Source organism: Anas platyrhynchos, chromosome 1 (assembly GCF_047663525.1).
Source record: "Anas platyrhynchos isolate ZD024472 breed Pekin duck chromosome 1, IASCAAS_PekinDuck_T2T, whole genome shotgun sequence".
In the NCBI taxonomy this organism is placed as follows: domain Eukaryota; kingdom Metazoa; phylum Chordata; class Aves; order Anseriformes; family Anatidae; genus Anas; species Anas platyrhynchos.
The window spans coordinates 66,310,637-66,337,210 of NC_092587.1; the positions used below are offsets into that span (position 1 = coordinate 66,310,637).

Genomic DNA, 26,574 nt, shown 5'->3' on the forward strand with positions numbered 1-26,574 from the left:
CTGTGCTAGTAAGTAAGATTTAATTTTTGCTTGCACTACAGGCTTGCTTTTCCACCTATGATTAACCTATTCGACCTTCTGTGGGATAATTCCACTTTTGAAGCTGATACTTCTGTCCTTTTCATCTACCTTTTCTCGTCTGTCATGACCATGTGCTCTTTGGGGAAATTTGTTTTATTAGTTTTTCTCCAGGGTCTACTGCAACAGAACTTCGTACTCAAATGTGTCCCAAAAGTGTGTAGTAAGACCATGCTAATGAAGAGTTTGAATTTTTTCAATCTGCTCTCTACAGTGTGCAAGAAATAAATCAACACGATAATACTGAAAAAGATCTGAGCATAATTACTGACAGTTGTGCATAAATTACCTCTATTGAATTATGTTAATATGACAAATTCTGACTAAAACTATAACCCTGTTTTGAATTTCTGCTTGGTCCTCTTAACCAATATATAGTTGCTATCATTTCTTCCTTGCTGATGAGAGCGTCAAGCAGAAGGTTATTTATTCATTAATTTATTGTGGATAAAGGAGGCTGAATAAAACTGACTCTATTGTTGTTGGTAACAATAAATATTATTAGTGACTCTCACCTGCAGTGAATTGACACAGCCTTCTTTTAGCTGATGATGCTACACTGATCTATATGTTACACCAAAGGACACAGGCTACTTTCCATAGCCCACATAGGTCAGATTTTAAAGCACTAGATTGGCAGTTCTGTACTTATCCCCTTCTGTGTGCAGGCTTTCCCCATACCTGTGAGTAAACCACTTTAATCCTCTGTACTTTAGCTTTTCATCTGAAAAGAACAGTAATGGCACCACTATATTTTTGTAGAAGTTTGGTGTGGATAAGTGCATTGGAGATAGTGGGCCTCTCAGATATGGTAGAAATGCGTAATTACCCATGAAGTAAATAAATTAATATGTATAAAAATAGAAAATCTTTATTCAAATGTTTTCCTCTGGTCAGATGAACTTCTCAGCTAATTTTAAAAGTTCAGATTTATGCCAGCATTATGAGCAATGTTTCAAGTGTTCTGTTGTTTTTGTCAGGGCACTTTTACTTGATTGGCAAGCATTAAAGATGAAAGTCTTGCTGGGGTGATGACTGTGAGTGCTTAAGTAATAACTGTGATTTCAACCTTGTTTCTTGTGCCTACTCCTCTGCAAATGTTTCTGGTAAAGTATAAGTATCAAGTGAACATGTTTTGTGGGAGAACATACAAACCTAGGCTTTGACGGTGTCTCAAGTGGCTTTGCCCCAGACCTCTCTGAAGCCCCAGATATCATCTGCAAAATTTAAGAGCCCCTGTGCTGTACCTAGCAAAACTCTTTCTTTCTTGGACGTATATGTGTGAAGAACTCATATTTGCCTATTAATCTTCTTTTTTTTTTTTTTTTCTTTTATTTGTATATCCTTTAGAACCCCTTCCTGTGAGCAGTGTTTCTATCTATGATTACAAACCATCTCCAGAAACAGGAGTGTTGTTTGAAATTCAGTACCCAGAGAAGTACAATGTTTTTACCAGAGTAAATATAAGCTATTGGGAAGGAAAAGACTACCGAACAATGCTGTACAAAGGTAGGAAGAAACTATTCCACTAAAACTTAATGTTAACTCTACTGGAAACATTGAAACAGTAGTTTTGGCATGTACTGGTTACGATTTATATTTCTGGTAAGGTGTATATAATAACTTTTATATAATGAACTAAGAAATCAGTATTCAAATGGAGTTACGGAGTTGGTGGCTCAGTTTGGATTTAAAACTCTTTCCCATCTCAGTCTTAGTGATGTTTCTTTTCTTTCGGATTTTCAAGGAAGATGAAGATTGGGTTTTTTTCTTCATTTTTTTCTTCTTTTTTTTTTTCATTTTTTGTTTTGTTTTCTTTTAAATAAGCACATACTAAAACTTTCCACTTTTTTTTTTTTTTTTAATTGTTTTCTGCTGCTGTATAGTGCCCCCCTCAAAAAAAAAAATAAAATGGGGGGGGGGAGGGAGCAGGGAGGAGGTGTAAAAAACTCAGTAGAAAGGACAGAGAAACACTTTGGCTTCCTAGATGTAGTTGTTGAAATCCCTGGATTGCATTCTGTCTCAGTTGAAAGCATCAATAACATTCCCATTTTCTTCCTTCCGGCCAAGATTTCTCTTTGGTGAATAGCTGACAGTGCTCAGGGATGCACCAGATCTGGGGAAGCCATTCAGTATGTTTGATTCCTGGCAAAGTGTTTGAACCTGGTACCTCTGTATCACTGTAAAGTCATGCAGTGCTAGTAACACTATGCTGTATATTACTGTATAGTACTGTATTGTTTCGTGTTGTCCCTGAGCTAATAAACCCCTGCTGCATTTTATCAATTTTATCCTTCTTAAAACAATCTAACCCTATGGCAGCCAATCTAACAATCTAGACAGTCAATCTAAACAATTTAAACAATCAATCTAACCATCTAAACAGTCTAACAATGGCAAATTCTGCTTCCTTTTTTATTTGTTTAAATCTGAACTCCCTTTTGTCCTCCAGTATAGCTAAAGCATAGCATTTATCTGAAAGATGTAAATGGGATTGTCCTATGGAAAGTATCCTAAGAGGTGAGAAAGGCATTACATATCCTGCAGGACCTAAAACCCAGCTGGTTAAGTATTGCATGGTGGCAATAAAATTTCTTTGAGCAATCTAGTAGGTGCTGAGTTGAACTTTAGGTATGTAAGAATCCTGATGTAGAAGCCTGGTCACTGTAAGCCCTATGTGGAGTCAGCAGAGGGAGATACACCCCTCCAGAAGGAGGCTGGAAAACTTCGGTATCTCTTTGTTATTGCTTCAGTATGGAGGTGGGGGACTAGAATCACATTTGCCTGACTGTGAAATGCCAGGATTTAAGAATGGTGATTCTGGATCATAGCACTAAATACAGGTGACCTTCTTCCAGAGAGCGAAGGTGCTACTAACAGTAATTTTTGTCTTTCCCAGCTAGTACACAGTTTCTGGGGCTGTAATGCTACTGCTGCAGCTGCTGAGAGATTAAAAAAAGTCAACCTGAGTTAAGGGATTCACTAATCAACTAGCATACTCCTTCCCCTTGCTAAATAGGCATAAGCAACTTCTCTTCAGCTCATGCATGTGCTGATGTTGGACGTGAGTCCAGCGCTCAGGACCGAGGCTTGTGCCCAGCTGCATTGTGGGCTGCCCTTTGAGCATCACCCCTGAACATTGTAACTCAGTCAGCAAAAGACCAAAGAGGTTTTTGCGTGCAACAGTTAAAGGTCTGCAGAAACCGTCAGATGCTCTTTGAGATGTTCAGTGTCACATGGCGCAGGTTGCCAGATTCTGTTCGCTTTCCTGTGAAATATAGTTCATGCTTCTCTTGCTGGGCTTTTTTTGTAGCAAAGTGGCTTTGGCAGCCAAGGAAAATGTTGGCAAACTGAATTATTAGAATTTCATGTCTTAGACCAGGCTGAGCAACATTTAAACATCTGAAACACTGCCAGTTCAGCATGTGTAGCTGCATTATCAGAAAGTGAACGTTTGATGTTTTTTTCTCTTTTTTCTTTACTTTTTTTTAATAACTTTTATTTTTAAACCTTCTGCAGATTTCTTTAAAGGTAAAACAGTTTTCAATCACTGGCTGCCAGGAATATGCTACAGTAACATCACATTTCAGTTGGTATCCGAAGCGACCTTCAACAAAAGCACGCTAGTGGAATACAGTGGAGTCAGGCACGAGCCTAAGCAGCACAGAACAGGTGAAGAAAATTGTTGTTTACCATTTGCTCCAAGTCTGTGTGTCTGCTTTTCTTTCTGCCATGGGAGGAGATGGATTGCAGTGAGGGCGGACTAGATGGGAAAAATCATGGGATCTAATCTTGGCCAGGAGCATGGGAGGAGGATGCTGTGGCTGGTATTGGGGAGGCAGGGTTATGTGTGCAATACAGTACAAAGGGAAATATGTTCAGAATTAATTTTTAAACCACAAGAATGCCATGATGAGCATACTATTGATCTAGCTATTTTGGTCTGTCTCCTCTTGCAGTGAATCATAGCTGTACTGCTGGAGAAGGGCTTCCTCATTGTGCAGTCTCCTGTCATGGAGAAGAATGTCACAGTCACCCCACTTGGCAGCCAGTTTATGCCCTGAAGCATGAACTTTTAATTTCTAAGACAGCAATGTTGCAAAAGCTGAAAATTGCATTTGTTCAGTATCCAGAACTAATTTAATTTGGTCCTGGGACCTTGTCCCAAACTTTCCAGCTAATCTGTTGGAGCATAGGCATTTTCCAGGGTCCAAAGTGAAATGAACCAGTGGTAAAATTAAAAGGCCAAATCTTCAGGTGAATACGCTGATGTTGGTCCATAGCTTTGTACAGAGCAAAGCCAACTGATTCCAGTTGAGTTATGTCTCAAGAATTCTAAAGGTAGTTATTGAGATACTGAACCTTAAGAATTCAACCAATAGGATTATATTTTCTTCTTTCCTGCTGCCTTCCTATCCCTCATTCTGTACATGAAATGCAATCAGACTGTTGTGTCAGTTTTCGCATCAGTGGCTGTGGCTGGGACAGGAAGAGATGAACAAATCAGTATGTTTTAAGGTGTCAGCTTAAAATGTATCATACAAAATCTTTGCATGGGTTTCTCACGTTTATCACAAATTAAGGGAATATAGGCAAGCAATTACAGTGAGTAAGACACAGTGCTCTGTGTGATCATTTCTACAGTGCCTGCTGGCATAAGTGGAAATAACTTTGCATGCTATAACTTTGTCTTCTGGAGACCAAAATTTGAGATCAAGCTTTCACAAATATTAAAATTTAAACTGATCTTTAATACTTGTGAAAAGGTGGCTGCTAAATGCATATGAAAAGCCCTATGGCGACATGAAGGTCATACTTTTGAAATATGAGCTATGCCATATGGTAGTTGTGCAGGTGCTTTTCAATTCATTTCTGCAGAGGTATTTTCCCATGATCAGAAGATTGCAGAAGACGTAATACATGAAAATCCACACTTTCAAATTCACGCTTAAGTAGTATTGCTGCAGTAGTAGCACTGAAGTCTGATTTACTGTGACTTCATGTGTATTCTACATCCTGTTATAAAAAGTACTGATTTTTTCTATGAATTTACACTAAGCACAATTCCACCAGAGTCCTTTCTGGTATAAATTTCCATAAGAGAAGGAAGAGTCTTAATAAGAATAGGTAATTTCAAAATATTCCTAGATACAATGGTTTTCTGCAAACAATATTTCCCTAGGGAATTAACATATCATTAAGATACACAGAACATACCTATTAAAAGATTAACCCTTGCTTCTCTTTTAGTTCCCTACCCACCTCGAAACATTTCTGTTCAGATTGTGCCAATCAACAGAAACAACTGGGAAGAGCATAGTGGGAATTTTCCTGAAGAACCATTCATGGGACCACAAAAAATCATAGGCAAGGAAAAGCTTAGCCGTTTTTCTGGTGAGCCACCTGTAATTCCAGCAGTGAACACATCTGCAGCCTGGCCAGATTACCGCTCTAACAGCACTGAGTATGAAGCCACATCGCAGCCATATTGGTGGCCTAACGAAGCTGAATCATCAGAGGGCGAAGAAGAGTTTGTCAATGCAGTTCCCAGTGATTATGAAGCCAATGAAGTCAACACATCTGGAAAACTCACACCAGAGCCTGCCCCTTTTCTTCCTGTACAAATGGTGCTGACTTGGTTACCACCAAAGCCGCCAACTGCCTTTGATGGTTTCCATATCAATATTGAAAGGGAAGGTAAATCATAGCCTTATACCCTTCTCATAACCCATTTCTATCATTCCATTGGAGGGTTTGTCTCTTCTACAAATTATTAATTACCTGGTACTGTGCCTCAGAGAACTTTATTAGATCTCTTTTGTTTCTCAATAAGTTTCTTGTATTGAATAGTGTGTATTTCTGACTGGGACTCAAAAAGTAGGGGAGGAGGAGTAAATCATGGTTTGCAATTCTCTTTTGTGAAACAAGATTTACACTGGTGTGCATGTTCTTGCATTGTTTACACTGCAGTTATCGTAAATCCATTCTGTTATTAGGGAAAAGAGAAACAAGCTGATAGAAATTTGAGATGAAGAAGGTACATTATATCATGTATCTTTGTCAACTACTGAGAAAGGTTCTCAGGGGGACTTTGAATGGAGGAGAATAGAGAAAATTCATTCTACAGTCAGATTAACAGTTGTCTCAGAGGACAGCAACTGAACATATTCCTTAGACCACAAAGAAGCTGTGGTGGAGAATGGAGAGACTTTTCAAGTGGTGGAGCTACAATAGAATAGCTGTGTAACTTAAAGATTTCCTGTTTTTATAATCTGTTTTCTCCAAATGAATTTTTTTTCCTGACAAGCAGTTTTCTTAAGATTCCCCACACTTAGGGCTAATACTTTTTTTTTTTTTTTTGGCAGAATAAGAAGGCAATAGACAGAAAACTGTAAGCTCCTTTTCACTTGCACAGTCACGGCAACCCTATTTTATCATCCCTACTATTGAATTAAATTTTGGTCTGGTCTTATCATTCCTGTACACTTAAACTGCAACCTTGGTCATTAATTACTATTGTGCTGATGGCAAGAAATAAAAATACCTAAATAAATCCAGTCCTTTCAGATACCTTTTGATCCCGCAGCAGAAACTGATATAAATCATTTTCTCAGTAGCTGGGACCTCTCAAATTTCAGTTAATCCATGCTATTTTTCCCCCTTGATTTAGAGAACTCCACAGAATTTCTGACAGTAAGTGAGGACACTCACAAATTTGTTGCTGAACTGAAAGAACCCGGAAAATATAAGTTGTCTGTAACAACGTTTAGCTCCTCTGGCTCTTGTGAAGTTCGGGAAAGTCAATCACCAAAAACACTCAGCTTTTACATCAGTAAGTATCTCAATTAATCTTTATCTCCCAGACCAATATAATATTAATGCACGGGGAGTTTGACCACTAACACACTGTAGCAGCTGTGGCATCTGCCTCAGTATCAGAAAAGTCCAGTCTCTTCCAAAACAGAGTCTCCTTTTACATCTTCTAAAGAGAGGATTTATTTCACAGAATTAAATCAGTGGTTGTAGAGATTCTTGAAAATATTTAACTACCTTACTCCTGGAGGCTGTGTGTACTGTGTTACAGGCGAAGGGCTTCTCAGGTCGAGAGTGTGGGAATTGCACAATTAAACACTGAACTCTGAAATTAAATGGTCTCTGAGAGCACACAGGGCAAATTAAGGTAGATGAAATAGTTCAGCCTGCTAAATTCAGAGGAAAAGTAGTAATTTATTATTTCCCTATAGGATTCTAGGATTTCTCAACTGAAGATTTAGTAAAAGACACAATCACAATAGAGTACTTAGTAAACTAAGATCAATATTGATGATTAGATCAACATGTGAGACAGGTGTAGGTGAATTCAGACTATTGTCCTTCTGAAGGCTGTGGTCATCTTTGCAGAAACAAGGGAATGAGTAGCCTGAACAAGTATACCAATCAACACACATATACAGTCTTGTAGTACAAGGGGGGTAAATATAGCCTACAGAGTGCCCATAAAATGAAAACAGCTTGCAGCACTACACGGTTTTGCATGCAAGAGGGTAGTGTCTCCCCCACATCATGAATGCTGCAGCAGGACATGGTAGCTGAGGCTCACAGAAATACTTGTATCAAAAGGAAATATACTTAACACATTTTTTTTAAATTAATACTTAAGTATTTAAGTAGCTCATAATATTTACAAATACTATTTAAGCTTAAATTCATCATAATGGTTAACTGCGTGCAACTGAATTCCTCTATTGCTTCTATATTTTTAACAGCTTTACAGTTGAAAGAAACTGTGCTTGGAAGACAAAGAATGTAAGCAGCTCATGAGAGAAAGGGTCTCTGGTGCTGTAATTTTACTGTCTTCTGATTTTCTGTAGGAGTAGTTAGTAGGCATCTTCCTTATATGAAAACATTAAAGTACATGTATATATAAACGTATACAAATAAATCCAAGTATACATAAATAATGTAGCATTTCTATTAACACCAAATATTATTCCATCTTAAAAAGTGTGTTTTATTTCTATTAAGCAACATACAATGTGTCCTCCATGAAGTTTATCAACTAGGGACAGCAACCTCTCAGAAAATGAGAAAAAGTTAATCAAAAAGTATAGCTATATGAATTGCTAGATTAAGGATGAACTTGAATTTCATTGGTTATAAAGTATTAAGTTGTTAACAGGAATATAATGGCTATTTTTGTGTTACATGTAATACACAAGGATGTTCGTTTTTCACGCTATATATTTATTTATTTTGATGAAGTATGTCTGTTAGGTTTGTGGGCTTTTAGACACACAAGAAGATTCTTGACAGTTGACCTATTTATTCTGACTAACTCAAGAACCTTAGTATCTTAGGTACATTTCATATGGATTACCGACAGTATGTCGAATCTGAGATGTGCACAAGTACTCTTAAGGTGAAACTGTTTTTCCGTTCCTCTTTACTAGCCTTGTATGGTAACTACATCTTTGGGCCCTGATGGGGATGGAGCCCTGACATAAGGGAGCTTAGTTCCCTTATTGGCAATGTTGAACCAATTTCTGAATAGAAACAGCTACACATATATCCACAGAGACTAATCTAATGATCAAATTCTTCTTTTTGCCAGGGTTGGTGTGTGTCTGCTCTCATGAATAAATTTTGCTCACAGCTTCAGCCTTATCTTATCCTTGTAGCTTTCAGTCAGTGAATCATCCTGTTGAATTACTGGCTCGTGTTACTCAACATTTTTGTTGGACCCAAATGGCAGTCTGGATTGTCAAATATTATAGGCTGATCTTGCACAAAATCCTTGCTCTGGCATTTGTTTTATTTTCTCAATAAACTTAAAGTACTATTAGAATTGTGTGGAGGAAAAGAAGAATGTCAAGGAGAGAGCTGTCAAAAGTGCCACTTAAAACTGAAAAGAAAAGCTCAAAATTGTCATGAAATTTGACCAAGTCTAGCTAAAGTTATTTTCCAAATTGCTATTTTATATATATATATATATATATGTATATATATATTTAAACAAGTGCTTCAAATAGCCTGATGGAGAATGAGGTTTTTCATTATGGTAACCTCTGTGAACTCAATTTTCACACTTCAGGGACATGGTGCACTTGGGTATTTTAGTGCATGTAGGGGGGGGGGGGGGGGGAATTGTGCTTATCCTTATTTGTCATGGATCTTGGATATCACTGGTTTTAAAATATTTAATTGGAGCACAACTGATAATGCTGGGTGGTTTCTAGTAAGCAACAGAGAATACTGTAATCAAATTTTCAAAATGCTTATGTTTCTCTTGTCATCTCCTGCTCTGCTACAAGCGCAATGGCAGTGACTGCAGGCTGTTTCCCATCTTTGTTTTGTGGACAGCCACCAGTCCAGCCTCATCCCTAGTAGTAAGTAATCTTGTGAAAGAAAGATATTTTAACATGAGTGCCTTAAAAGTGTAGAGTGGCTTGCTCACACATGCTTTTTGGCATGTCCCAGGCCCCACAGGTGAATGGATAGAAGAGCTCACAGAAAAGCCCCAGCACGTGACAGTGACGGTGCTCAGCTCCACTACTGCCCTGACATCCTGGACAGCCTCACAAGAGAGTGGTGGCAACAGCACAATTGTGTCTGTGGTCTCCCTGACATGTCAGAAGCAAAAGGAAAGTCAAAGGCTTGAAAAACATTACTGCACAGAGGTAAGAGGCAGAGGGTGGAGCCTGTTCAAGTACAGGAAAAAATTGCTTATCATCCTGCTGTTTGTTATCACAATGCCAAGGGCCCCATCAAGCTAAGGGTTGCAGAGCACAGTGGGAGATGCTCTGTCTTGCAGAGTGAAGAGAGTTACAGAGTGGAGGGCAGAGCACAGCATACAGGAATGACAGCAGGCACTAAAGCATGTTAGTGTTAAAACTGTATTTCTGCTGCACTAGCTGTGTCCAATTCTTTGTTCAAGCTTTTGAGTTATATTATACCCTTAGAAACATGGTGGTGGCAGTGAGAAATGGTGCAATATCATAGTAACACTTAGGCATATGCTACAATCCATGTTTGTTAAGAAAAGTTATCACATTCACGATTATCATTTGACTTGCATAAATTATTTCTTAGATTTCCTACATATGAATACAGAACCTGAGCCTAAACTTTCTGGAAGTTAGGGTTCATCAGAAGTCATCTTTTCACCACAAAAGAGATTTAAAACCTGGGGAGTAAATAATAATCCAGACCACTTGTGATTTAGATGGGCAATTCTTTAGGGCTGCCATATGGGACATGTTTATGATGATCAGGAGTCCTGAAACCCAAAATAAGGCAGTTTTATATTACCTGGAACCCATGGTGAGTGCAACCCCAGGTCAGATCCTATCATTCTGATAGATCAGTGCCACATGGCTTCAATTAGAAAGAGGTCCACATCTCTTTCCTTCCCATGATGCTGACAAGTTGCTTTTCTGAGCAGTGCGACAACTTCTGTCTAACTCCCTAAGCATGTGTGACTGATGAGCCCGAAAACGGCTGCAGTGTTGCCATGTACTGCACCCTCAGCACACCCATGGGAATGGAAGAGCAGAGCCAGTGCTCCCTGTGAATATCCACCTTTGTGATTAGCCTGATAAATTACTTAGTACAGAAAGTTCTGCATCCTTTAAAAATCTATTTTTATATGGATCTTTGTCAAAATATGTTGTTTTATTTTAAGAATAGCCATGCACTTGCACATTGGGAAGTGTCTTTTGAAGACAATTTGAGAATTGTTTCTCAGAACCAGTTTGTAATCTCCTTGAGTTATATTCCTTCAATTTATTAAAAATGCATTCATCTAATCAGGAAGCAAAACAATACAATAGATGATTATAAGCCATGGATAGCAAGTATGTACATATATGATTAAAGTAAATACTACAGAATTCATCTACAAACTCAAATGCAAACACCTAGAGCCAATCTGCGGAAAAACAAGATATCTGTAAAAGTAAATGTGTTCACTGAAAGTAGGTGAAAGGTCTATGTACAGTTATTTGTTTCTTTTTATCACTACAGATATTCATACTTCCTCTAATCAAATTTTATCAATTTTATCAGATTATTATACTTGGGATTAATAACAGCTGTTGGTTTGAATTCTCCTTGACAAGCTGAAAAGGGGCAAAATTCAGTGCAGAGTTCTATTTGTTTCTACAATTATGCATAAATTAAGTGATTAGCTCTTGAAAGCAGCTGTTAAAGACAAATTCCATTCTTCACTAAACCTGTGCTTACACTGATGTATTTATGTGCATCATGGTAAATCAAATGTGACTGTGATACAGATTGTGGAAATGTTGCAGAGAAAATATTAGTTGGAAATATCAGCCTGCAGTTCTAGAAGAAGTGCATGACGTCTCTTCCTCAAAGCTCCTATCTGTCTCTTCAGAAGAGTTGTCATACTGTATCAGACCAGGGATCACCTGGTTAGGTACTCTTACTCTAGGTCTGGCTAATACCTGGGGTGCCACAGCAGCAGTTTGAATGCCAGTGTTTCAAACAGAAAAGAAAAATCAGAAGGTCTCTTCATCAGTTTTTGTAGTGCTGTGCAAAAGAGGCAAAAGAGAGTAATTTCTCTCTGATTTCAGCATTCAGTCATTTAACACTTGCATTCAGAAGACAGATTTCCCATAATACTGCCTGTTCACATAGCTGCAGATGAATCAGATGTCTGATGAAAAACCTTAGGCTTTTATTGAAAATACACTGTCTAAATACTCTAGCCTGGGTAGTATCACCTGTATATGGATAATACAGCCTGAATATTTCAATAAGCCTTGGCACTAGGAGCGAGTGGTTCAAGTGACTCTGCAGTGTCACAGCTGACCTTATACAGCAATGTGTGATTCTCTGAGCCAGATTATTTGTAAATCCAGTCCTGACCACTGTCAGTTTTGCCATTTTGGGCTTATCTGAATAGGGTTTTAGCCGCTGGCACATCATGACTTCAGTTAACTGAAGCAGTTCAACTACAGCCTCAATATTCTTTTAACTGACCAAGTAAATACTTCACATCTGATATGTTCCCACACTATTAGGTGAATTCAAGCAACAGCCTCATTGAGAATCTTGTTCCTGGTGCCCAGTACCAAGTTGTGGTTTACTTACGGAAAGGACCATTGGTTGGACCACCTTCTGATCCTGTTACATTTTCTATTGGTAAGTCCTGTATTTACTGTTGGTTTTTTTTTCTTCCTTTTTCCTTTTCCTTTTCCAGATGAAATTGTCACATTGGTTATTTCAAGTGTAATGAACTCTTATTGAGAGTATTTGTTTTTCTTGTGTTGTCTAGCTCATTAACAAGGTGGGAAAAAGCTCCTTTGGTGAGAGACGGGTATTTCGTATTTTGACAATAGATTATTACAAAACCTAACTAGAGAACAATTATGGATTCACATACACAGGGCCCTATGTAAGGAACTCTCTTCACTTTTGGCCACAGAGCTTGTGCTCTGTCATTTAGGCTGGGAACCATCTCACTTAGGTGTGGCCAGCCTAAGCTGCAGGTAGTCTGTGACCAGTTGAGAAGTGTCCCCTTCTTGAGGGGAATCACTCCTACTGTCTCATGAAATGTATGAGATTGCTCTTAAGACATTTGTAGCAAATGTACTTTATGGAGAATGTAGTGTGATCCAGTCTGAAGGCCATGGTGCTAAAAGTCAAGAGAACTGGATTATCTTCTCCAGTACTATGACCATCACCAAACCCGATTTTTTTGAGTTAAGCCGTGGATCTCAGTGTTCTCTGCTTTGAGATTTGAAGATAAAAAGAACCCTCTAAGAATGAGAGTGACATTTTCAAGAATGTGGTTTCATGACCTACCTGCAGAACTTCTCCCCCTGCGCCTGTAATTCAAGATTCCATCAAGATCCTAACTAAAGAGTGACTTAGAATAGGGTTTAGTATCTTTTAGCTGCAGTGTCATTTATTTTGTTAAGGTTATCACTTTAACAAAATGTAATGAGAAAGGGGCAAAGAGAAAGAGACCCAGAGTATAGAATTACATTTACAGAGAAATATTTAACCTTAGCCTCCCAGCTCCTCCTTTTGACAAATGGTTTGCCTTGTGGGAGAGCAGGTGGCTGAAAATTAGAGATCTTCAGTATTTGTCACTCTGCTTCTCTGTGATGAGGGGAAGAAAGCAAAACAGGAAAAAAAAGAAAAAGGAAAAAAAACAAAAAACAAAAAACAAACTGTTAACCTGTTAAGATGTGAATTCAGTAATTAAAAGTAGATATGTGGACTAGTAAATATGGTGAGAGAGTTTTCATTCTAGGCAATCTGTTCAAGTATTTACATAAGCTAGGTCCAAATAAAAATTTGAAAAGATAATATGATATAGTTCAGTAAATAAAACAAACAAACAAAAAAGGTAAATTAGTAAATATATAACCTTATTATTAAAAACTGTACCATTGAACAATTTTTAGAAAAACTTTGGATTTTATTTCTCCCTGTGTTTTCTTCAGAAATCTGTACATTTCTATTTTCATTTGGGAAAGTGAAATCATATATTCCCAAAATAAATAAGTTTCCTCATTTTCTCCACTTCTCTGTCTCATCACAATCGTGAACAGTTCTTATTCAACTAGAAATGGCAATTATTTTCTAAATAAAGTGTGTCATAGGTTTCTAATTATAAAGAGGACATTTTCTGAAGTAAAACAACAGTTGTATGAGTTTTCATTTCATTACAGGATATTGAATTTGATATTAAAATAGTAGAAACGCAAAACAAACTGTTGTGTGAAATTATCAGTGATGGTTAATGATCAATGATGTGGAAATACTGTAAAATGCACTTTAAAAAGTATTCAGTTCTGTATGTATTTATCATAACCTTCACTTTCACTCAGTGGGTATTAGCACATTATAGAAAGGAAAACAAAGGTCAAGTAAATGGCAACCGATTTTTGAAAGGAAATGCAATCACATGCCAACATGGGCTGAAGTAATTCGGGTGTTCTTGACTTTGACCCTACATGCAGTAGTTGGGGCTCTGCAACCCCTGCAAAAGCCAGCAAAGTACTTAAGTAGCCTCACTGAAGTCATGAAAAATGATTGCTTTCTAGACAAGTAAGGGTTGCAGAACTTGACCCTTACGTGACATATTTCAAATCGTTTGACTTCTCTTTCCCAGTTTCATCATCTGTGAGGCAAGAATAGCAATTCATGACAGCACCTCTAGATTCCCCAGGGAAGGAAGGATAGACATAAAAACTGTTTTCTTCTTGTGGCCTTTATCTTCCAAAGTATTGTGGCTTTTGATGTTTTTGTTTTTGAGAATTCAACCTGAAATATCTCCTAAACAGCCTGATTTTCAAAGTCAATGGAAGCCTCTAGTCATTTTGGAAAAAGTAGACATAAGAAACAAGGAAGATGTTAGGAATTCAAATCAGGAACAAATCAGAAACAGACAGAACTCGGTTAATGAAAGATTTTTTTTTTAAGTGTAGATAATAACAAAAAAAAACAAACATTACTAACCACAATTTCTGGTTTGTAGTGCCCACTGGAATAAAGGATCTGACACTTTACCCTTTGGGACCTACTGCTGTAGTTTTGAGCTGGAACAGACCTTTTCTTGGCGTGTTCAGGAAATATGTTGTAGAAATGTTTTACTTCAACCCATCAACGATGACCTCTGAGTGGACAACCTACTATGAAATTGCAGCAACCATCTCCCTTACTGCCTCCGTGGTAAAGTGAACATTACTGACTATTGCTTTCCCATATATATGTGATGCTGGCACACTGGGGTTTTTCCTTGTCCAGCCTTTCCCCCATGAATACATATGCATGCCTTTAAAACTGGAAAGTTTTAAACTAAACTGGAAAGTTCCAGGCAAAGTAGAGAAAATGTCCAGGATGCTAGAGGCATTTACTTTTACTAGAAGGGGAATGCAGCTGAATGATGCTAAAAGTTAAGCAGAACAAGGAGGTAGAAGATGAGCCTCTCTTCTGTTGACAAATGGGCATGTTCAGCAATTCCAGAGGCAGCTTCAGTTTGTGGGTCAGTTTGTCACTCAAGGCTTTAACCAATTCCAGCATCTCCTCAGAGGGAGTAGTCCAAAGCCTTATCTGTATAATTAATATTGATAATATGGATTTGGAGCTTGCAAGCTGAACTTGCAGTGAGCCATCTGGAGTGCATAGCTGCAGAGATGCTCTTGTGAAAATAGCCTTCATATTTTTGAAGATGGAAAGACATACACCAGCTTTTCACCTAGGCACAGATCATTTCCTAGAACAAAATCTTTGCAAGATTTGCAAGATTGAGTATTCAACAGTAATTCCATAAAAAATATTCATCTTACTTTCCATATTTTTCTAGAGAAGGTGAATGGGTTTTATTCAGACTTTGCCATTGCACAAGATAGTGAGCAGTTTCAGCTGAAATTAGTTGTTATGAGTATGCAAAAAGGATAGCAATAACTTTTGCTGCTTGTAAGAGCCATAGTGATTTACCATAATTCATTTGCATAATACTATTTGTGTAGTAATTTCAGCTACAGCAGCTTAACAGTAATTAGGTACGTGAGTGTAAATCTAGCACATAAATCTCCAAGGAAATTAAAAACAAAAATAACTTACCAAAGGAGTAATTAATATCTTGTAATCATGACGCAGCACAATTAGATTAATACCTGAGTGATCCAAGTCATCTTCGAAATAATACCATCTTCCAGAGTAAATGTGGTTCATTAGAAAATGACATGATGTTGCCCATTACCATTGCAAATCCTGTTCATGAAAGCTAAGGGAAGTTGGCTTCCTTTTCAACTCCTTTGAATTTTTTTAAAGAGTTACCATGAATTAGAGAAGGAGGATCTTCCCCTTGTGTTATGGCATTTAACATATAAGTAGGTATCGCTGAACTTTTACTTGGGTTCACTAGCAGTGCTCAAGAATCCCACCCATCCCACATTTTTCCATACAGTCAGTAAGTCATTTGATATCTCTGATAGTGGAATCTGAAGCAACAGTGCCAAGCCCAGCAAGGAGATAGGGGGATCAAAAATCAAGCTCACAGCTTAGATAAAAAACAGTTTCCTGAAGGGGTTATCACTTGGTCAGAAGTGTTGGAACTGAAACAGCTTTTCAGTCCATTTAGTTGCTTCATTCATTTTTTACTCTGAAGATTATTTTAATGTTATCAAAACAATGTTGGTATTGCCCATATTACATCAGGAGCATGTCAAAAGAATCACAGAATCACAGAATCTCTAGGTTGGAAGAGACCTCAAGATCATCGAGTCCAACCTCTGACCTAACACTAACAGTCCCCACTAAACCATATCCCTAAGTTCTACATCTAAACGTCTTTTGAAGACTTCCAGGGATGGTGACTCAACCACCTCCCTGGGCAGCCTGTTCCAATGTCTAACAACCCTTTCAGTAAAGAAATTCTTCCTAACATCTAACCTAAAACTCCCCTGGCGCAACTTTAGCCCATTCCCCCTCGTCCTGTCACCAGGCACATGGGAGAACAGGCCAACCCCCATCTCGCTAGAGCCTCCTTTAATATACTTATACAGAGTGATAAGGTCACCCCTGAGCCTCCTTTTCTCTAGGCTGAACAAGCCCAGCTCCTTCAGCCGCTCCTCATAGGACTTGCTCTCCAGGCCCCTCACCAGCTTCGTCGCCCTTCTCTGGACCCGCTCAAGCACCTCGATGTCCTTCTTGTAGCGAGGGGCCCAGAACTGAACACAGTACTCGAGGTGCGGCCTCACCAGAGCCGAGTACAGGGGGACGATCACCTCCCTAGCCCTGCTGGTCACACTGTTTCTGATACAAGCCAGGATGCCGTTGGCCTTCTTGGCCACCTGAGCACACTGCTGGCTCATATTCAGCCGACTGTCCACCATCACTCCCAGGTCCTTCTCTGCCTGGCAGCTCTCCAGCCATTCCTCTCCCAGCCTGTAGCTCTTCTTGGGGTTATTGCGCCAGAATACCAAGCAGCTTCAAGGTCCCAGTGTTAATTGGATATAATTGTTTCTAAAAATCATAAAGAGAATAAGCATCAAACCCTGTATGTGGATTGCCTTGTAGCATCTGAAAAATACCACTGCAAACAGCAGAGATTTGTGAAAAAAGCAGTTTCTAACTTGCTGAATTTTTTTTGTTCTTATTTCTTAGTTGCTTTTATTTTGAATTACAAAATATTATTAGGATTTTCATTTAAATATTTTTTTTCTGTGCTGGCATTGGAAGTATTTGAATTTTAACTGAAATAACACAAATGATATTGCAATATAAAATACAATGTATTTTATACTTCATTTATATCTCATTTTTATTTATATATATAATTTATGTCTCATTTATAACTCATTTATATTTCATATTTCATTTATAATAAATGATAATACAATATTAAATACATCTCAAAAAATTGAAAAGAAAAAAAAAAGTCCTATGAAATGATGACATCTGAGTCAAAAAAACATTGTTTCTGGTTTGCCTTGAAAGTCCATTTAATCAAAAAAGCAGAATGTCAGTGGGAGTTTCCCATGGTGAGTAGACCTGTGACCATGTGCCCATGGATAAGCAGCAGTGCTATAACAACCATGTTCAGTCTCACTGCACAGATTTTTGAATAAATCCAAATGCCACAATACAGAGGTTACCACTGGAGCAAGAAAAAACCTTAGTAAAATGGTGCCATGCGCGGGCACTAGGTTTATAAACATTGTCTCATTTTATAAGTCGTGTCTCGTGCTGGTGAATTTTCTGCTGAGCTGCTCTTTGTCTTTTCTCGCTCTGCAGAGAATAGCTAACCTGTTGCCTGCTTGGTATTATAACTTCCGGGTCACCATGGTGACCTGGGGGGACCCAGAGCTGAGCTGCTGTGACAGCTCCACCATCAGCTTCATTACAGGTAAGCATCCCTCTGAAAACACTGTGGAAATGATGCCTGGAGCAAGACTGCTGAGAAAATCTAACCTGGATGCTATGTTTCACCAGCAGATACTTGCAAGTTAGGGTATTTAATAGCTAAGGGGAGGTTGTTCTTGTGTGTGTTTTAAGGAAAGCTCTGATGACTGCTTCAGTATATATAATTTTCCTGTGCAAAGCAGTGTTTAATTGCTCTGTTCCAGTCTTCTATCAGCTGAAGGCATGGCTCCAGAGAGAGACAGTGATCCTGCTTGTCTTCTATGACACTGTATGTTTTACCCACTGAGAAGTTTATAGATAAATAACGTGAATTCAGAGGTTTGCTAATACTGTGAAAAAAAGTCCTTATATTTACACTGTTTCCAAATGTTTTCCTGTCCTTTTCCCCTCCCAGTAATCCACAGATCAGACCATGACTGTGGCACCTTAGCTAACAAGGAGCAGAGTTCTGTGCCCTTAACGCAGATCGAGGCAGGCAGTATGTTTGGCAGCATGTTTTTCTCGTGTTCCAATCTTGCCCTTCCTGCTGGGTGCATTTTGTTTGTACACCATGAGGAGAGAAGGGTGCTTCTGTGACCAAGGCATCACACCTGTGCTTGGTATATTGGTATTGTGAAGCTGTGGTGCTGGCCATCTTTATCGTCCACAATATAGATTCTCAGCTGCAGCAAACTGGTACAACCCCACTGATAGTCCTCTCCCAGCTGGGATCAGTTTTGCATTTAGCACACTCCCTGTCTTCTGTCAGACAGTTTGGGCTCAGGTCTTCTTCATATGGTAAAATGAATGCCGTTTCCTCTCTGGCTAATCCAAGACCTCCTGTGAGCTCATTGCCAAGTGTTTCTAGCATCCAGGCTGCTTAAGCTAAGGTTCCCTATTGAACCGTTTTGCGTTTACCACCATGTAGCTCACCTTGCAGAAGTACAGCTGATTGAAAGCAGTAAATAATTCAGATGTGCTATGAGAGGAAATAAATATGACTCATTTTTCTTTTCCAACTCTGGAAGCCACATTATGAGGGAAATCAGGCTATGATTTCCAGCCACTCCCTCCTAAACAGATACTAGCCTAGACACAGATTTTCTGTTTGGTGAAAGTCTCAGAGGATGTAACTGAGGAAGGGAATGAATACAACCCCTTTGTATTGATGATTAATATAGTTCCTGTGCCTGACAGAACCATGAAGGAAAAAATGATCACTGTGTTGGTTGACTCCTAGCTCCCATGAAGTCAGCTGAAACCTCCCATTCTGAGATATCTGATCCCAAGCTATACTGGGGGGCAAATCCTAGTGCTTGCTCTGTCTATCAGAAACTCACAGCACCCACTAGGGCTCTGTGACAAGTCTTCAGTGACATGCAGTGTCCTTTGGCATCAGTCATCTTTTCTGTTTCACTGTAAGGAAGTAATTTTCCAGATGGCTGGCTGCTGTATGCAGGGAGAAAAGTCTTTCCAACTGATTTGGGTACCAGGTTCAGCATTTTACAGTGGGAATGTTCCAGTGGGGCCCTCACACTTTGTCGTATCTTTAGAAACCTGCAGCAAAACTTAGGAAGATGAAGGTTATTCTAAAATATAAGGATTCATCAGGATCATTTTGTATCTCTGTATGGGGAAAGGACTTCAACTGCTATCAGATGAAAAATGTATCGGTTTTTTACCTTGCAGACATAGAGAAAATCAGAAATGGATGAAGATACTAGATAATATAATCAATTTGTGATTAGCAAAACCCCATTTTAAGAAAAATCATCTGGTCTTACAGTGAAAACATCCAGAGGGGGAGAGGCCACCAATCCCCTGGAAAGTTGTATTTAATTTCTCTTATTATCAAAGGTTTATCTTTTGCTGCTTATCTGAATTTTCCTATTTTTAATATCTAGTCTATGATTCTTTTTACACTTTTCACTTATTGACTGAAGAGCCACAATTTTTTATTTTTTTTTTAAACCTTTGCACTGAATTTAGCTTCACTCTTTTCTGTTGATAAATTGCATCCATTGAGCTCTTCAGGTGCTCTCTCAGTAAGATATTTTCTCATGCTGCTTTTTTTTCCCCCAACTCTGCCTTGCTAATTTTTACTGTCTTTACCAAAGTACATGAAAACCTGCACCTAAAATTGTAGTACCAGCCTGCTGAACACTCCCAGAAAGGCAAAATCAGCTCTCTATTCAATGCTCTCCTGTTTGTGCATCTCGGTGATTGCATTTTCTATGGCTTCACACTGGAGGTCTATGTGATTTGCTTCTATTTTGTCTCTTCTAAATCCTTCCTAGGGTAGCTACTTTCCAGAACATACCATTCAAGCAGTGCTGCCTGCGTTCCTTTTTCCTAAATATTTGACTTTGCATCTGGCAGTCTCAAATATGTTTTGTTTGAACAGGCCCAGTGTAGGGGACAACAATTCAAACCACAGCCCTGTCCAGATTGTCTACTCTGCCAGTTGCTGTGCTACTTGTGTGGTTTATCAGCTGTGCTTTTACTTTTAGAGTATTGATGAAAATGTTGAATATCAGTGAGCCAGATTTTAAGGGAAGAATCCTGATAGATAACTCCAGAATGACCAAATTAGAAGGGCTTATCTATATGCAATCACCATTGAATGTGAGCACTAAATGCCCTCCTGCCCTCTGATTACCTTATTAGTTGAATACTCTTCATTTTTGTCCTGGGACTACTGTCAGGCTAACTTGCCAGACAGAGACAACACCAATCTTTCATGTCTGCAAATTTGAAATGTTTATCCCCAGTAGATGCACTTTTACACTGTTTCAAGTTGTGAGGAGACTGCAAAGTTCTTTATCACCCTCAGCCTGTTTCTTTCCAGAGTGGGAGCAAGCAGATGTTTTTATGGAGCACTCGGTCCCTTTCTGCATTGTTCCGAATAACGCTACCTCTCCTGCACAGCCTGAGAAGGTTGCCAAGAATTTAAAAAAGAAAAACAAAAAAAAGGCCAAAACTAAACTTTAAAATACTAAATAGCAGGTTTTGTGATCTTATTGACAGTACACCATCTGTCAGTTCTTCTGTGTATTGCTGGGAAGCTAAGCTCTGTACCTGGAACATAAGCCTGATTTTTAAAACACAGCAGAAGAATCACCTGGGAGTTTGGGACCACACCTTGCAACAAGCTCAGGGCAGACAAACCATTTCCCTAGTGCAGAATCCCACTGCTCACGTGGAGCCTATAGCTAGGCAGGGGCCCTACTGAACCACAGTACCTGGAATAAAGAGTATGAGAAGAGACTGGGTGATGTATAGCCCTCTCCCACACCAACTGTTTTGATGTCTCCAGAAGAGTGGGGAGGGAGGCCTGGGGGCCCCAGACTGCTCGTAAGTAAATACTTGCCAGAAACAGCATTTGCTCTCTCAGGCTCCTGCAGGAACAGTTGCTTGATGTTGTATTAACACAAGGAGAAATTGTGGCACTGCTGGTGTTGCTGTGGTGACTAATGAGTTTTTAATGCCACCTGCTGTAAACAGCTGGATTTAAAGCAATCATAAGCAAGGGCACTTTAGACCACCAACATTTTCGTTTACTATGAGAATGCTTTTAGCTTTTGAGATGCAAAAAAAAATGGAAAGAAAGGCAGGCAGACTGTCAGTGTTGGTGAGTATGACCACATCTGTCCTTACTGTGAAGTTGTTGTCTTTTGGTCCAGTGGATGCTTTCAGCTGTCTCTTCCGCCAGACAGGCAATGAGCTGTAATTTCCTACAGTCTTTCTGTGCCACTCAGCTCCCAGTGGACAATGGTGCCAAGGGAGTTGGACACATCAGTCCTGGCCCATAGTCTCATTTCACGTACCCTGCAGGTTCTGTTTCTAAATATTTAAGACTTAGATCTACGTGAGCTTTAGGAGGGCAAGCATGTCATCAATATCTAGGTATGTTAGGAAATTAGTAGTAGTATATAAGATTCATGCTGGTAGTGACCTTAGATTGTAAAGAATATGCAATCCATGATAGGGATGGTCTGGAAACTATAGAAATTAAAAGAAACATTGCTTTAAAGATTTTACAATAAATGTCTGCTTCCTCTCAACACCATAAAAGGGCGTTTTCAAGATGAATTTGAGAGGAGAGTCTTACTAAACGTTTCTAAATGGCTCTAAATTGTTCATGCATTGCATTTTCTGCCTTTCTCAGTAACTACTTAAGTAAATCTCTGTTCTCTGACAACTGTCTCAGTGTACAAGTCACGAGTCTTCTTGAAAGCAGCAGTGACACCTTGTGGCCCTGTCGGGCAGTCCCCTGCTCCCAGCCCATCCTGCCTTCCTGTGGCTGCTGGCACCCAGGGCTCTGCCAGGGAGCAGGGCAATGGCTGTCTCTGCCATTAATAGATAGAAGCATCTAATTAATAGAGAGAAGCATCTCCAGGGGAAAATTCTTTTCCTTGCATTATACACTTACGTTATCAGGAAATCTTTGGAGGTTGTATGGTTATCTTTCTCCTTTGGCTTCACAGGGAACCAAAATTTTTCTGGCCTGATTGCAGTTTTAGGGAGTGATCCACCATAAGCCAAACCATAGAACAGGCTCACAGGGTTGTGGTGGGGCATACAGAGGAAGAGGAGGCACAACAGCTACTTTGCCTAATACTTAATGACATAGTCAAAAAGTTGCCAAATGCCTGTAGACTAGACACTTAATGCTTAGATGCCTGTCAGCTGACTGCTGCCTTCTCTGATGGTAGGACTTTCACACTGGGAGCAAAGGGAACCAAAACTTTTCATGCAAAAAGATGTTCTTTGGCAAAGTACAGGTTTGGGACATTTCCTACTAGGAAGATGCAAACTCAGTGAAGAGGTATTCTTTTTTTTTTTTTTTTTTTCCCATGAGAAAACTATCCAAATTCAGTGTGACAGTTCTTATTTATTTCTCATTGAATATCACTGCGTTTCAGTGCTGTAACACAGTGAAGTAATATCTGAGGCTTTTAATTTGACTTTGAAGTCCATTTATAGATGTTAAATCAAAACGTGGTTTATATCAGTCACTAGCTTCATGTTTTGTTTTGTTTTGTTTTTCTTAACTGAAAGACTGCAAACAAAAATATACTCCTGTTCCAAACGTTCCTAAAGGAAAATGCTCTTTTTCTGTTCTTTCAGTTACTACTCAAGTGCCTGTATAAAATGCAGATGACTTTACTAATATGTTTTTCCTGTTTTTGTGATGCTCTCTTCCCAACAGTATCCTTTGGCAGAGGTTTATTATTGGACTTGGTAATCAGTTGTGCCAGAGCCTGACTGTAATATATTTGTCCTCTTCCTTCAGCACCAGTGGCACCTGAGATTACTTCGATAGAATATTACAACCACCTTTTATACGTCACTTGGACCTATGGAGAAGACGGTACTGACCTCTCTCATTCCAGGATGCTGCATTGGATGGTCATTGCAGAGGGGAAGAAAAAAATAAAGAAGAGCGTAAGTGTGACTGGAAAAACTGTCGTTCTCTTACTGTTTTGTTTTGTTTTTCCTCAGTTGATAATTTCGTATTGCACAGTTTGAGCAAGATTCATAGAATCCTGGTCAGTTGAAGTTATTTCAGAGTGTGAACATGCAGTTCTAAAGACTCAAGTTCTCAAAATAGCCAGTGGGCAGAATGCTTCTATGGTGATCCTACACAAATTTTGATGGTTTAGGTGAGAATTTAGAAATAGCTTATTAAACTTCTGAACTGCAGACAATAGAACGTAAAGAGTGTTATTTTAGAAAACAGAGTCCTTTCAATTTCTAGTTAATAATAACCTAGACTACACTACTGGCTGAGGGTTTTTTAGTTCATTCAAACCAGTTGCTATAACTTCCCTTTTTCTATTTGAATACAAGTTCCACTAACTGATGAGATGAGAATTTCACCCAGAATTTATGCACTTGTTAGAAAACTTGCCAGATGTTATGAAGTTCTTCTGACCTCTTTCAGCCAATTTAAAAATCACTTAGGAAAATAAATCTGGGTTTTCCAATTATGGATTGAAGTCATGCTTTAGCAGGGTGCTGAGGTGCATGTTTGAACTGAAGGAAAAGAGCAGTCCCTGGACATAGAGTGAGCTATGTTTGAAATATTGGTGGAGCACGGCAGCTCAGGAGCATCGTGACAGCAGCACAGCTTCATGCAGTCTGTGACCATCTTCAACACCATTATTGAACTTTTAATCATAGACAGGTGGAAAAAGTGTTTGGTCTTTTTCATATGGAAGGTTTCCCTTCTACAGCTGAAAGACTCACCAGATGCTGAATTGGAAGTGGATTTTCGGCATAAGTGCAAGTTCATCACCAATTTTTATTTGAGTTTAGATGGAACACTGTAGAATTCATTGGATTCCTAGTGGCTGCAAGAGTGCACCCATCTGGAGCTTGTTGCACCATGATTCTAATTACATGATTAGTGGAACTGTTCAAAAACATGACATTTCAGAACGGCAGGAACTTCCAATATTTGGATCTTTGTTTCAAATGAGGAAGAAAACGCCACATTTTATTTTTTTCCTCCACAAATAAAGAATTCTAACAATTGAATTCTAAACAATTTTGCTGTGATTTCCCTCCCCTCCCTTCCAAAAGTCACATTCTCACTAAGATAATTATTCTTTCAAGAAAAAAAATCTGATTCCTGTGCCACAATTTCTGATAAAATATATTTGAATAGAAAATTCTTCGATTAAATAAATATAAAATAAACATTGAATATGAAATTAAATGAAAATGAATATTGAACTTGAAATTCTTTGTTTAAACTAAGGTTTAAATATAGAGAGTGTCTACAATAAAATTTCAAAACTGTCTTGAGGAATATTTGTCTTTCTGTTATCTTCAGGAGAAAAGAACCCAGCAAGTACACTTTAGAAATTCTTACAACAACATAACTCTTATGGTACCTTGCTAACTTTTATGGTACTGCTTATATTTGTAAATATGGGTGCATCGTGCTTGCAGGCTTAAGGGTGTACCTGTTCTCCTAAGCTCTGTTAGTCACTTTCAGAAATAGTTTCCTTTATTTATTTAGGCTACTTATTTATTACAGTTAAGGTTGCTATTATAATTGTTTTTTCTTCTAGAATTATTAAAATTAATAGATAACAACCAGGTGATTATGATTTCTTCCTGTTGTTTGTATATTTCTGAAGACTCTGGAGAAGTTGGTTAGTTTTTATATAACTTACTAAAATAATGTGGATAGGTCTGTTAGTATTCATTTAGAAGTGTCCATCCCTCCTGGATCTGAAAACTTCAGACTGAAAATTAAGTGACCAGCATAAGATTGTGAAGGTATGCTTTGTAGTTAGACTAGACATCCTCTGAAAACAGTCTGTTGCAGTGTCTGAGTTCTGCATCTTTCTCCATGGCCTTGGAGAAATTGGTAGCTTACTCACACCTACAATAAGAAGGTATTCACATTATTCACATATTTGAACCTTAGCTCAGTCTTGGATCATATATGGTTTCAAATTTGTAGGTGACTCAAGTCAGTGCTCAGTATGGCCTATCTTATGCCATCTGTCATCAGGCCCTGTGTTCTATTGTCATGTCAGTGGGTCTCCAGATAGGTGTTAGACTTACCCAGACAAATTTAATTTGCAGGTCCTTAGGATATATACAGGCTTGCCTATAAGTATCTTGTGTACTCTTCTTAGGAGTTTAAATTCCTTTAACATTGCAACAGACTCAGCTCATTGGTTTGGTATGATTCTGCAGAACTCAAAAAATCTAGATGCAAGTGTATTCTCAGATATGTGAGAGAGGTTTTATTTATTCATTTAATTTTCACTGGTCATGTAGAAAATACAGCCTAAGATTGTTTTCTGTCTGCATCATGGTATTCGTCTAAGCGTTATGGCTTTCTACTGTTGGTGTCCATGGGAACTGGGTCATGTAACAAATCTAAAGTATGCAGAAGAAATCTGATGATTTGCACAGAACTTTCTTTATTGTACATTAAGTGACCAGATTAACTTTAGAAGAAGGATGTCTGGTTTGGGTTGTATTTAACAATTGGTGTCTATAATTATTGTAGGTAACACGCAGTGTGATGACTGCAGTGTTGAGCTTGCCTCCAGGGGATATTTACAACCTTTCAGTAACTGCTTGTACTGAAAGAGGCAGCAATTCTTCCCTGCCCCAGCTTGTGAAATTGGGTAAGAAATGTATGCTTGTTTCCAAGTTGTAAATTGGCTCCTTCTCACATTAAACTCCAGAAGTAACTGTGTCAGCAAATTCAGCATCTTCCTCGTTTCAGAGTCAAGTACCTGTGACTGCATTTCTTTTGGAAAACTGCAATTTTTGCCTCACCTTGCTGTGAAGATTGTCTCATTCCCGTGTGTGACCCTACTTCCTAAAATAGTATTACTCACAAAGAGCAAGAGTAGCAGAATCTAACTGTAAGTGGAAGTAGGAGTCAGTGCCTTTCTGGGAGAACAAATCTGCTCTGTCTTTATTTTCCTAATGTTTGAGCACATGCAGATTTTGGGAACAGAGACTTGAGATTCACAGCTAAACTTTTCAATGCAAAGAAGAACATTTCTTGGTATTGGTAAGCCTATTTCTCAGTTTGTTTTCTGCCTCCTGATCAGGGTTCCCTTTTCCTTTCCT

General features: G+C 38.7%; 1 protein-coding gene across 5 annotated transcripts in view; it reads left to right on the top strand.

Annotated features, from left to right (window-relative positions):
- PTPRO (protein tyrosine phosphatase receptor type O) overlaps positions 1 to 26,574 on the top strand; it is a 202,132-nt gene that overhangs the window by 141,882 nt on the left and 33,676 nt on the right. For all 5 annotated transcript variants that reach the window (XM_038173071.2, XM_027461872.3, XM_027461926.3 and 2 more), the window contains 10 exons: positions 1,429 to 1,587; positions 3,598 to 3,750; positions 5,329 to 5,775; positions 6,749 to 6,910; positions 9,556 to 9,755; positions 12,123 to 12,243; positions 14,591 to 14,784; positions 17,854 to 17,965; positions 23,258 to 23,409; positions 26,000 to 26,120. In XM_038173071.2, the coding sequence (XP_038028999.1) occupies positions 1,429 to 1,587; positions 3,598 to 3,750; positions 5,329 to 5,775; positions 6,749 to 6,910; positions 9,556 to 9,755; positions 12,123 to 12,243; positions 14,591 to 14,784; positions 17,854 to 17,965; positions 23,258 to 23,409; positions 26,000 to 26,120 (1,821 nt within the window). The remainder of the gene's footprint in view (positions 1 to 1,428; positions 1,588 to 3,597; positions 3,751 to 5,328; positions 5,776 to 6,748; positions 6,911 to 9,555; positions 9,756 to 12,122; positions 12,244 to 14,590; positions 14,785 to 17,853; positions 17,966 to 23,257; positions 23,410 to 25,999; positions 26,121 to 26,574) is intronic.